Source organism: Chamaea fasciata, unplaced genomic scaffold (assembly GCF_029207755.1).
Source record: "Chamaea fasciata isolate MVZ Bird 193981 ecotype frontalis unplaced genomic scaffold, bChaFas1.0.hap1 SCAF_3, whole genome shotgun sequence".
NCBI classification, from domain to species: Eukaryota; Metazoa; Chordata; class Aves; order Passeriformes; family Sylviidae; genus Chamaea; species Chamaea fasciata.
Window position 1 is genome coordinate 45478127 of NW_027094088.1, and position 12600 is coordinate 45490726.

Genomic DNA, 12600 nt, shown 5'->3' on the forward strand with positions numbered 1-12600 from the left:
AAGTCAATTTAATGTATGTTTAAGGATTTACTAATGGAACTTTCATTAATCAATATTTTAACATTTTGTTTCAGCTTTTTTTTCCCTCCAAAACGTTCAGTGGCTTACAATGAAATTTCTCATTTTGAATCATGTTATACTTTGAGCTTTATGCTCTACTGCTATTTGCTGTTTTTGCAATTTTTCATAGCTATAAACTTGATTACACCAAAAGTGACAATATTTTAGCTGACAGGAAACATTACAGAAGCATCATCTATCTCCTTGACATACCCAGTTATTGCTTTAAATCTTTTATCACATTCAGTTTTGTCTTTATTAAATTACACTTTCTAAACAGATGATGGTGTGAATGTGCTGTGAGGAGTTAGGCAATAAATATATTTTCACTGTATTACCATTTTTTCTAGCTTCTTAATTTCTAAGTCTGCTTTTTACATGGAGAAATATGCATACACATAAATAAATGTCAAATAAATCAATATATCATTTATATTTATATACTGTCTTTGTTATTTAGGATTCCAGTCAAATTGAACTATTGAAGGAATTAATGGATCTTCAGAAAGATATGGTTGTCATGTTGCTGTCTATGCTGGAAGGTAGTAAAAATGTGAAATCTCTTTCGCAGTTGTTCTAACAAAGTTTTTACCTTTGTAATTTTCTTAATTTGAGAAATAATGCTCTATATTTCTTTACACTTTTAATTTTCATGTCTCAATTGTGAGAAGACCTTTCAGGTCTGAAAGTGAATAGGAGATTTAGGTAGCGTAGTTGGCATAAGTTACATTAATTGTGAATGCCAGAACTTTATAAAATCCAGAGCTAGCAGAAGTTTGTTGTTTTTTTTTTTTTTCCATGAACTTGACTTATCTTTGTGTTATATGAAAAGGTTTTTACTATTTAAGCTGAAATCCTGAGCTCTGGGGACAAAACCATTTGACAGTCATTTTATTAACAAGCTTAATATATTGCATTTATTTTGTTAGTGATCTTATCCATAAAAAATGGGCTTCATTCATCTAGTGACTATATTCAAGGTCTTGAAATTGATTCCCCTGGCTTTAGGCTCATAGAAGGCTACTGAGAAGCAAAGTAAATTGTTAGTACTGTAGGCTGTGCTCTGTAAAGAACCTACTGACCTGCTCATCTGGATAATAGTGAACTACTGACACTAGATCTGTCTGTGCTGCACTATAGTGAATTTTTTAATATGCTATCCCACTTTTAGTACTGTATTTAATGTATGATCTCTCTCTACAGGCCTTGTTAATTCTTTCTTTCTATAATGGCAAATAGTCACATTTTTTCCAAGTCTTAGGGTAGAGTTAATAGTAAAAGACTTCAGGTTTCATAGCTAGCTTTCTCATGTAAGTGTGTTATTGAAAAATTTATCATTCTTACTCTTTGATTGCTTCACTAGTCATTATAATATGCTTTTCTTTGCCAAAATATTTGCTGATGTTATCTCTAAAATCCTGTCCTCACCTCTAGGTAATGTTGTGAATGGAACAATTGGAAAGCAGATGGTTGATATGCTTGTAGAATCGTCAAACAATGTGGAGATGATTCTGAAGTTTTTTGATATGTTCTTAAAATTGAAAGATTTGACTTCCTCTGATGCATTCAAAGAATATGACCCTGATGGCAAAGGGATAATTTCGAAGAGGGATTTTCACAGGGCAATGGAAAGCCATAAGCACTACACTCAGTCTGAAACTGAGTTTCTGCTGTCATGTGCTGAAACAGATGAGAATGAGACTTTGGACTACGAGGAGTTTGTGAAACGATTTCATGAGCCTGCAAAAGACATTGGTTTCAATGTTGCTGTTCTCCTGACCAACCTGTCAGAACACATGCCCCATGACACACGCTTGCAGACTTTCCTTGAGCTCTCAGAGAGTGTGTTGAATTACTTTCAGCCTTTCCTCGGACGTATAGAAATCATGGGCAGCGCAAAGCGCATTGAGCGAGTTTATTTTGAAATAAGTGAGTCAAGTCGGACTCAGTGGGAAAAACCTCAGGTAAAAGAGTCAAAGAGACAGTTTATATTTGATGTTGTAAATGAAGGTGGGGAGAAAGAAAAGATGGAGCTTTTTGTTAACTTCTGTGAGGATACCATCTTTGAAATGCAACTGGCTGCCCAGATCTCTGAGTCAGATCTGAATGAAAGGTCGGCTAATAAAGAGGAGAGTGAGAAGGATAATCCTGAGGAAGAAGATCCTAGAATGGGTTTCTTCTCTCTCGTGACCATGAAGTCAGCTTTAGTGGCTCTCAAGTATAATTTAATGACTCTTATGAAAATGCTCAGCATGAAGAGTCTAAAGAAACAAATGAAGAAAGTGAAGAAAATGACGATGAAGGACATGGTCATGGCCTTGTTTTCTTCCTACTGGAGCATTTTGGTGGGCTTACTACATTTTGCTTGTAGTGTTGTCCGGGGCTTTTTTCGCATCATTTGCAGTTTGCTGCTTGGAGGAAGCCTAGTAGAAGGAGCCAAGAAAATCAAGGTGGCTGAACTGCTGGCTAATATGCCAGATCCCACTCAGGATGAGGTGCGTGGGGAAGAAGAAGAAGGGGAGAGGAAGCCAACAGAAGCTGCATTGCCTGCAGAAGACTTAACAGATCTGCAGACTTTAACAGAAGAGAGTGATCTACTTTCAGATATATTTGGTTTGGATTTGAAACGAGAAGGTGGACAGTATAAATTGATCCCTCACAATCCAAATGCTGGTTTGAGTGATTTACTGAGCACTCCCTCCTTAGCCCCAATGCCCGACGTACAGGAAAAAATCCAGGTAATTGTGCCTTCTATTTCTGATATATATTTCTCTCTCATGTATTAAATGTAGTCTTGAAATAAAACCCACATCTTTGTTTTTCTGGGTTTTCTGGGTTTTTTTTAAAAGAACCATGTGTAATTACTGGTGTTTACTCTCTCTGATGTCACAAGCTTGAATTTCCACACCCTTCTTGAAGCAGACAGTGTTTTGGATTGCTTTTAATTCAGTGGTAAATTTTCTCTCTTGATTAACGTAAATTGAATTATCATCTTTCTTCACGTTTACCATTGTTTAATAAAAACCCCCGAACATTCTGCATTCTGGGTATTCTCTTAACTAATTCTGTACTGTATAATAATGTCCACATGCAGTTTTTAATCCTGGTTTTCTGTAGGAGAAGGTGAAAGAAGATGAAAAGGAAGAGAAAGAAGAAACAAAATCAGAACCTGAAAAAGCTGAGTATGTATTACTTCTACCTCTGTTCCTGCGAAAATAAAAAAGTGGTTTGTTTCACTGAGAAAACTCAGGTTCATTTGTACTTCTTTGCCTTTAATTTTCTGTCCATTCACATTCCAGTTAAGCTGGGGTGTTTTGTTAACAGTCTTCCTCATCTGTGCACATTTGTAAGGAAATGACATGCAATAGGCACTACTCTGGTTCTATGAATTTCTCTCTTCCCAGGCGTGTCGTTTATAATGTCCATTTAATTTCTTTTAGAATGTGCTTAATAGATTATTTTTCTTTTCTTGGCAAATCTTAAAACTAGAAAAAAATTTCTCAACTTTGTAAGAACACCTGACTTCCAAAGACCTGCTATCCATCAGTGTTAGAGACTGAGTTTGCTTTACCCTCTCCCATTTGTTGTGACATATTTTGAGTTACTTGCATTTTGCAAAATCTTAACATTCCAGTACAATTTTAATGAATTACAGAGTACTCTCACATCTTTATGAAGAAATTTGATCATTGATAATTTAAACCCTTTTAGGACATGTTAAAATCTAATGTTAATGCCATTAGCTCAGAGTAAAAATAGTGGAAAGCAAAATACAGTTCTTGGTTTTAACCAGTAAAAACTGTCAATCTCCATCCCTGTATTATATGCTTCCTGATACATGTACATTTTGTGTACAGTTTCTGTAGCTGTTTACCACTGTCAGAATTCTAAGAAGATCCCTTAGTCTCAAACTCTAATAATTACTGCTCTTCTGGGATGATAAGCACTTGTCCATGACAAAAACTCTTCTTCTTAATCAGTGCAGCAAATTTTTGATTTGGCCACTATAAATTTGTGAGGGAGTGTCTTCTGACTTTTAAAGGTCGTTCACTGTTGATTGCTCTGCTTGACTACATGAGTTGCAGTAATACCAATATTCTCTGTCAGGAGTACAGTGCCTGGCATTATTAGCTGCCCTGAAGGTTCTCCTAACGTGGCAAGCTTTCAAGTGAAAATTTATCAAATGTCTTTGAGGAAGATGAGCTGGCTTTGGACATCAGCCATTCTGTTTGTAGATAGGAACAGAGAAATAAATAATGTAATTTAGAAGCTGCCTCTCAGTCTGGTTTGACTTCAAATGGGCTTTTGTGATCTTTTCATCTGTCATGCTGACAGGTCAAATTAACTTCTAAGACAATTCACTGTCCTTTAGATCTTGTGTTTGGGGAAGGCAGCCCATGAACTCTGACTTTTTCTAATGAAACAGTGTGGTGATATCCACACACCAGATGCTGACAAAATCTCACTTCATTTCCTCCTGGAGTGCATATTTATGACTTCATCAGGTGGGCAGAAAAGCAGAATTTAAAACTTTGGGTTTGACTTGTAAGTGCAAGAAAATCCAAAGATTTCTGCAGCCTTTGTGGGAACTAGATTGTTTAAGTGTGTGAGGTTGGAAGGGAGCACTTAAACATATAGGTACTCATGCAGACATAGAGCTGTCAGCTTACAGACATTTTGTCACTGCAAGAATCAGCTGCACAATTATGAAGAACCTCTGAAAGCAAGGTTGGCAGATTTTTGATTACCTGCCTCTGCCAGCTAGCACTCCCACTTCAGGGTGCCGAACCAGTAAGTCCGTGTGTAGCCTTAACCAGACTGTCACCCCTGCCAGCACTTTGGACTGAAGAGGGTTATTTGTCATGTGCATGAACTGCATGAGTCATGGCTACCTGAGCCTCATTAAAAGATGCAATAGCCTATCTCAGGGTGTGATTTTAATTTAGCAATTTTATTAATTGGACATATTATTTTGCCTTCATTTGTATCCTAAGAGGTGAAGATGGAGAAAAAGAAGAGAAAACCAAGGAAGACAAAGGGAAACAGAAATTAAGACAACTGCATATGCACAGATATGGAGAACCAGAAGTTCAGGAATCAGTTTTCTGGAAGAATATCATTGCATACCAGCAGAAGCTTCTTGTAAGCTGTTCTCTAGCTTATGTGTTTAGCTGTTGGCAGAGACGTGTTCATATTATAACAATGTAAAGACAAAACATCTTCTGGACTACATTTTTCTATCCACCATTGTCCATAAGAAGGACATGAAGCAAAGGTTTAATGGGAATATTAGAGATAAGAAACACACAAATAACTTAGTATACAAGAAATTAATTCTTAGGAAGACAATTATTGTCCTAAACCTAGACATACAGAGATGCGTGTGCATCACTGGAAACCATCCATGCATTTTTCTGGGAGCAAAATTCCTGAATTTTTACTGTAGCTAGTAAGACAGTAGGATTTATCCTTTCCTGAGAGACACCTTTGGGAAATTACAAGCTTACTTATAAAAAGAATCAGCTAAGATACAATGCTTAACCTGAAGCGAATAAGAAAAGATGTTAGAGTTTGGGGTTTTTTTTGTGCAGTAGCGAGTTAGTATTTGTCAAGCTTTGCAAAACCTGTAGAAAATAAGACTTAATGAAAATGTAAAACTGCATCTGAGGCTCTCTCAGTAAAATATCAGATATTTGCTCCATAACTGCTTAAAATCCTTGCTTTTATTAGCTGGGATATTCCATTCCTATTCACTGACGCTAGAGTGAAATGCAAAGTAAAAAGAAATACACCTTTGCTATGTATACAGTATGTAATTGTGTAGGGATGGCCTACTTCTAGCTTGAGAACATAGCAAAACTACCAAACTGCACTCAAAATCATATTAGGAATTTAAGTGTTTAAATTTGGCTTTTTAACTGAGGTAGATTTTTAGGCTAGTCACATTGCAGTCATGTGAATTTAGCTTAATTTTTTTGAATAGTCTCATTTTGTATTTCACTAATAATCATCTATGATTAGGGCTGAAAAATGGCAGAATTCCTGTGGGAGTGTTAAAGCATTCAAAATGTGTGCTGTAAAGGTTTGTGAGTAGTCAGAAAGGGAAAAGGTACGTTTCTGCAGTCCTAGCATCAAAATGTCAGAAGAGCTTTCTATTCATGGTTATCAGGTCACACATGAATTTTTGCTGGCCTGGTGAAAATGCAGTTGATTTTGGAATTGAGAATATTTAAGATAAAATTATATGCAGAGTTTTTTATTTTTTGGTAAAAGTAGCAATTTGCTATATGTATGAATATTGAACTACAGGGAAGATAGAGACCTCTATATTGTTATTACATTACCCTTGTGTTGTGATGTCTCTGTTGTTTCCAAGTGTTTTGAAAAGGCCGATGAAAAAGATCTAAGAGGCAACTAGAAATCCTTCATCCTTTGTGAATGGAGTGAAATGGAAGGTCCTTTACTCATTATTGCACATGTAGAGTAGGAGAGAACTTGTACATCACTCAAAATGCTTGTTGGTTTGCATTTTTTTAATGTTTATAATTCTATTTAAAAGTTCCATAAGGAAAAAAAAACACAAAAAAACCCCCTCTAAGTACCAAATTACTAATAATGATGGTTGAATCTTTATTAGGCAAAGTATATTTATGTTCTGTTCTCTTTTCAGAATTATTTTGCACGGAACTTTTACAACATGAGAATGTTGGCCTTATTTGTTGCTTTTGCCATCAACTTTATCCTTCTTTTCTATAAGGTAAATTTCTCCAAATATTACTTTGCAAGTTGCACATTGGAAAACATCTGGGTTTTGTAGTCAATATGCTAAGGTAAAACTGCCTAGCCTAACAGGCTAAATACCTACTTCTTCCCACAACTTCAGAAATCTAACATGGTGACAGCTGAAATGTTTGTGTGAAGTTAAAATGGACTTCCAGTACACAAACAGCTATTGACAGAGCACTGTGCTGGGACAAAGACAACAGGCTAAGAGGCACACCCTTGCCTTAGATGCTCCATTTACCAGTACAGTGAACCAACTAAGCTGAGCCTTCATAAGTAACTTAACTTAATCCATGTCAGTTGAGATGTTTTCTTGTGCCATTATGATCTCCTGAAAGGGTGTGTACAGCCAGGAGTCACATCATATTAAGCTGCCTAGAATAATACTGATTTTGTCAAGACTTTTGGTATCATTAATGCAACTCTGGAGTCATTGGACTTGAGTCTTTTCTGGCAGAGAGCTGTGATGATAAAGACTACTGTCAGGGGGTTCTTCTAAGAGGGCTGTGCCCTTTTTTGAATTTGAAGTGATAAAATTCATCATGGACCAAATTTGGTAACATGGACTGGCAGTGGAAAAAAGAGAAAGAAATGCACATTATCACAGACTGGTGTAACAAGATGAAAAGGTCTTGCTAAGGTATTCTTTGTGGACATTTTTGTGCAAAAAAAAAAATATCTTTCTTTAAAGTTTCTTTATGGTTATATTTTCCTTGGTGTCATTTTTTTCAGCTCAGTTACTTAGCTTGTAGTATTGTAAAACTCCTGTCAAAGGAATATAGCTGCAATATTAAATTTTTTAAACAGGTCTCCACATCTGCTGTGACAGAAGAAAAGGAACTTCCTGTGGTATCTGATGGTGAAAGTACCAAGTTGAACATCCTGGAAAGCGATGATGAGAGGGTCATGGCAGTGCATTATGTCCTGGAAGAAAGCAGTGGCTACATGGAGCCCACACTGAGGATTTTGGCCATCCTACACACAGTCATCTCATTCTTCTGCATCATAGGGTATTATTGTTTGAAAGTAAGAAAAAAAAATAACTCTATTTTTCTAGGTCTAAACTTCTTTATCTGTCTAGCGGTATAAATTAGAACAAAGTCAACCTGCTTAAGCCAGTTGGAGTGCCACGTAAAGAAATCTGTTTTGCTAGCGTAATGTGCACAGAAAGTGTTTGTTTGATGATGTGTCTGTTCAGGAAGCTGTAGGCCAGAGTCTGATTTGCTGTCAGGCAGACAGTTACAGCAGTAACCTACTTCAGAAGCTGCTTGTGACTGTTGAAGACAAGGTGTAAATGCACACAAGGCAGGTGACAGTTTTAGATGCTGCATTACCAGTCTGTCAGTTGGGTCATTTGAAAAGAATGCAGCATTTTGGACTACTGCTGCTGCATATTGTACTCTATAAAATGCCTGCTGTTCATACAGACACACACTGCTGGTAGTGTTTTGGCAGGAGCCTAAGCATCTTGTAAAGGAATATCCTGGAGAAGATCTCTGTTAGGGATGTGAAAACTAAAAATGCCACTTTCACTGGCAAAATGCTGATTATGGCTTAAAAAACCCAAATGTCGTAAATCTCTGGAGCTGGGAGAAGTGTATCTGACATGTACTTCCCCCATTTTTACACACTTCCAGGGTAGAAGCTCTAAGTCAAAGTGCAGGATAGTGCTAAATTAAATGGACCCTTGATAAGATCCAGATGGTCCTTTGTCCTTATATCTTTACTAAGGTCTTATGTGGTCCTTAATATTTTTCTTTTCCTCTTTTGATGGCGAGTAATTTATTCTGTTCTAAAAGACACAATATGCATTTGTAACTCAGGAAATGTTAATTGTTTTACTACTTTTAGTGTTGATTTTCATCTCTATTTTAAGTATTTCTACAGGTCAATAGATACTAAACCATTTTTTTTTGTTGCATTGGTTACCATGCAGCATGAAAGCTTAGGTTTCTAGTTTTTGCGTTGTTTTCTTCTCCCACCTCATATTTGTTTGTTTCTGCTATGACTTTTTATGCTATTTTTTTTTTTAAACATTTACTCTCTGACTGGAAGGAAAAAATCATTATTATCAATATTTATCTTAATTATTTGCATTCTTTCCAATTCTGAAACAAAAATATGGTCCAAATATGGTTTCAGTCTCTATTTTGGAGATCTTTAAGCCCAAAATCTTCTGAACTGCAGGCCTCTGTGTGATTTGTTTGCTTCTAAATATTGCTTAGCATGAAATCCATTACATTTTTCTCATTTAGCTATCTGAAAGTAGTGTTAGAACTCTTTTTCATTGTATCTAATATAATCACTACCCAGTGCTTGGGTAGTCTTGATTTTCATTATTACTATTTCAGTATATCATGTCCACTGTTGACTCCTGTTACAGTCGAGGTGGGTAATGCAAGGTGGGTGCATTTTGGGGACCTGTGAAATAGTTCCAGTAAAAAGTAGAGTTTACTTTTTTTTGGTAAGAGATTTCTTAGGAAAAACCTCTCAACTTTGACCACTATTTATATCTGCCTTCTTGAAATGTTCTTTTGAAGTCATCCAGCTGATGAAAGAGTGTTGTAGGTAAAGCCTGTCTAGGTGTCTCAGCTGCTGACAATTCTTTTTTTTTATTCCTTACAGTCTTGACTCCTTGCAGTGAAACACTTCATTTCCCACTGTGAAACCTCAAAGGTTCTTTAACAAATAAAAGGAGCCTCTAACATCTCTGGGTATCAAAATTAAATTCAAAAATATCATCCCAAAATAATGTTTGGAACTAGAATTTCTAAGGATTAAAAAAAATATTTTAGCTCTCTTTGACTTGACTATATCTAATGCTTTCATAGCACTGAAATACTGTTTTAATTTGGAGGATCCCTTGTCAGGTGTTTTGACCATCTTTTTACAACTGTTTAGTACACTGTAGTTTAATGATTCTGAATGACCTGATCCTAGCGCATCAATACCTTTTCTGTGTTCTGGGGAATTGTTAAGTCTTTTAATATTTTGAAGTACTGTTTTTACTTTCTTCAGTTTTGATACTTATTTCTTCAAAACAACCAGCTTTTCTTAAAGTTTGCAGATGTATCAGTGTATTTTACGTATTTCCTGTATTTTCTTTCAACTGCAGGTTCCACTGGTTATTTTTAAAAGAGAAAAGGAAGTGGCAAGGAAATTGGAATTTGATGGGCTATATATAACTGAGCAGCCATCAGAAGATGATATTAAGGGACAGTGGGATAGACTTGTAATCAACACACAGTGAGTTTTTACTTGCCCTGTCTCATTATAGCCCCGCAAGTAATTGTTCTTCTATTTCCACAATTACATACTTATTATCCATATTGTCTGAAATAAACAATTATTAGGGATACATTTCTAGGAAGGATATACAATTTTTTTCAGGCACCTGCAAGGTTAATGTTTACTATCACTTTTACTATTACTGCTAAATTTCATGCATTCCCAAATCTTTGCCTTAAAATTATTTCCCTTCATAGAAGAAAAAAGAAACAGGATGGGTTTGTTTTGGCAAGGACGGTGATGATGGTTGTGCATTGCTCTCAGTTCAAGAGTGAGCTGTGCTTTGCATCACATATTTAAAGTTCTGTTTCTCTGCCTGGTGGGACTGTGTGTGGGATGTAGCTGCTCCAGAATCCTGTCTGCAGGCATTGGCTGTGCTGAGCTTCTCACATTTACATGGTAGGCTGAACACTATTTGGCAACTTTCACTCCAGAGGGTTCACAAGTGACTAACTGGTGATAGTTACCACATGGAGACTCTTAGAAACAGAATTGGTATATATTTGTCTAATATGTAATCTTGTTTATCTGTGTTTTTCAGGTCTTTTCCAAATAACTATTGGGACAAGTTTGTGAAAAGAAAGGTAAGGCTTATTTTTAAAAATATTTATGAGGTTAAAATAAAATTCTAATGCATATTTCTGTTCATGTTTGGAGGAATGTGGACTACACTTCTTTGAAATACAACTTTGATTCAGTGTAGATTTCCATATCTGTAATTTTCAAATACACAGAATTTCTTATCACATTCTTACAGCTATTTTTTTATACATTTCAAACTTTTTCTACATACAGATTTTGTATAAAACAGGAATTCAAATACATTCATGAAATTACATGGAAAATTTTGTGCGCTTGAATATATAAAGCAATTTATGTAAAATATCTTGTCTGTATTATGTATTCTCCTCCATATGCAAAGCATGATGTCCCTCACCCAATAGAAGGTTTAAAAGTATTTAATAAGAAGACAGGACAGATTTAGATATTTAGGCAAAGGGATAATCTGGAAGCTATAACTATCTGAAAGGTATATACATGCACTGACCTCTTGTGTCCCTTACCTCTCTATTTTGCCATGGTTTTTCACCCCCAAGTCACCGAAATCCATCCGTTTCTCCATCTTTGCTTTCTTCCTGTAACATCCAATAACATCCCATTTATGGGATGCTTAGTCTATGCATCCCTTGGCAGTAACCCTTTTAGTCTGACAGGTGATCTGGAGAGGTTTTTACCAGTGAAAAATGGTAAAATAAAACCTATCACTTTACCCATTTTGATGGGTTTCAGTTTGGGTTTGAGGCTCTCCTGGGACCACTCTGGGAGTGACCAGGCAGAGCAACCATTCACTGTGAATCCATAATTTGGGTTCTTGCCTGCCACTGTGCCACTGTAGTCCCCTAGGTTTGAGGAAATGGGTCTTTAATGTGCTGATGGCCCTGGGACCAGCCGGGCAAGGCATTCTTTGTACTCTTCCCCAAGCTTTGTGTCTCTGGGCTCCTTTGTGGGTGTGCAGGTAAGCTTTTATTTCATAAGCTAATGACCTCTCTCTCAAAGATTGTCCTCTCTAAGCAGGGACTGCAGAAGCTCATTTCTTACAAATGCTATTTTAAATGTTCTTTCAACTTCCTCTTAAGAAATCTAATGTTTGTACAATAGGTTACAGCAAAAACAATCTTTCTAGTGCATTTGGTCACAACTGAAAAAGAGGGTGTGCATGTTATTGGATCAGATTTACCCCTCCTTCACACTTTAATGCCAATCTTGTATCATACTTTTGGAAACATGTCTTTTTTAATACTCTTAGCTCTTCTGCTTTGTAACAGTCTAAGGCAAACCTGACCAAAAAATTTCTTTGAATTGTGTATTCATTTTTTTTTCTGGAAAATGTTTTTTTTTTCATGTTTTAGGTTGTTCTACATAGATTTCTACCTGTCTGTAGCAGTAGGGGAAGCAGTAGCTCTCCCAGTGTACTTGAGAAAGTACATTGTTTCTGTCAATGTAGTTGGTCAATGAAGGCTCAAATCAAAAGGAAAGGAGTATGGTTTTAAGTTGTGTGAAGATTTGGTACTTTAGCTTTGACTGAGGAACTGTGCTGTATGATTTAACTGCCTTTAAATATACTTTTTTTCAATGAGTGTCTTCTTTGTATATTTGTATTTTAATCTCCAGTCTACAAAATAATCTGTATCATGAAGCACTGTGTTCAGGCTTGTTACAATAAAAAGTTTCTCTAAAAATCTGCAAATTATCATTAAATACTTAAAGTGTTTCTTATTAGAAAGCTGGCAAAATACCTCCTCCTGTTCAGGAGTCACTGAGTTACGATCTTTTTATAGAAAAATTTGTATTTCTTTGACTATTCCTTTTAAAATGAGAAGAGAGATTATTTAGGAAGAAGTTGTGTGTTCAGTCAGAAGGAAAACAAGTAAATTTTTATTTCCAGCAAAATTACTTATGAAACATGTT

At 36.0% G+C, this 12600-nt stretch overlaps 1 protein-coding gene across 2 annotated transcripts in view; it reads left to right on the forward strand.

Annotated features, from left to right (window-relative positions):
- RYR2 (ryanodine receptor 2) overlaps positions 1-12600 on the forward strand; it is a 376644-nt gene that overhangs the window by 347301 nt on the left and 16743 nt on the right. For both annotated transcript variants that reach the window (XM_066178844.1, XM_066178845.1), the window contains 8 exons: positions 521-602; positions 1495-2798; positions 3178-3242; positions 5055-5202; positions 6731-6817; positions 7651-7869; positions 9959-10089; positions 10673-10715. In XM_066178844.1, coding sequence (XP_066034941.1) covers positions 521-602; positions 1495-2798; positions 3178-3242; positions 5055-5202; positions 6731-6817; positions 7651-7869; positions 9959-10089; positions 10673-10715 — 2079 coding nt within the window. The remainder of the gene's footprint in view (positions 1-520; positions 603-1494; positions 2799-3177; positions 3243-5054; positions 5203-6730; positions 6818-7650; positions 7870-9958; positions 10090-10672; positions 10716-12600) is intronic.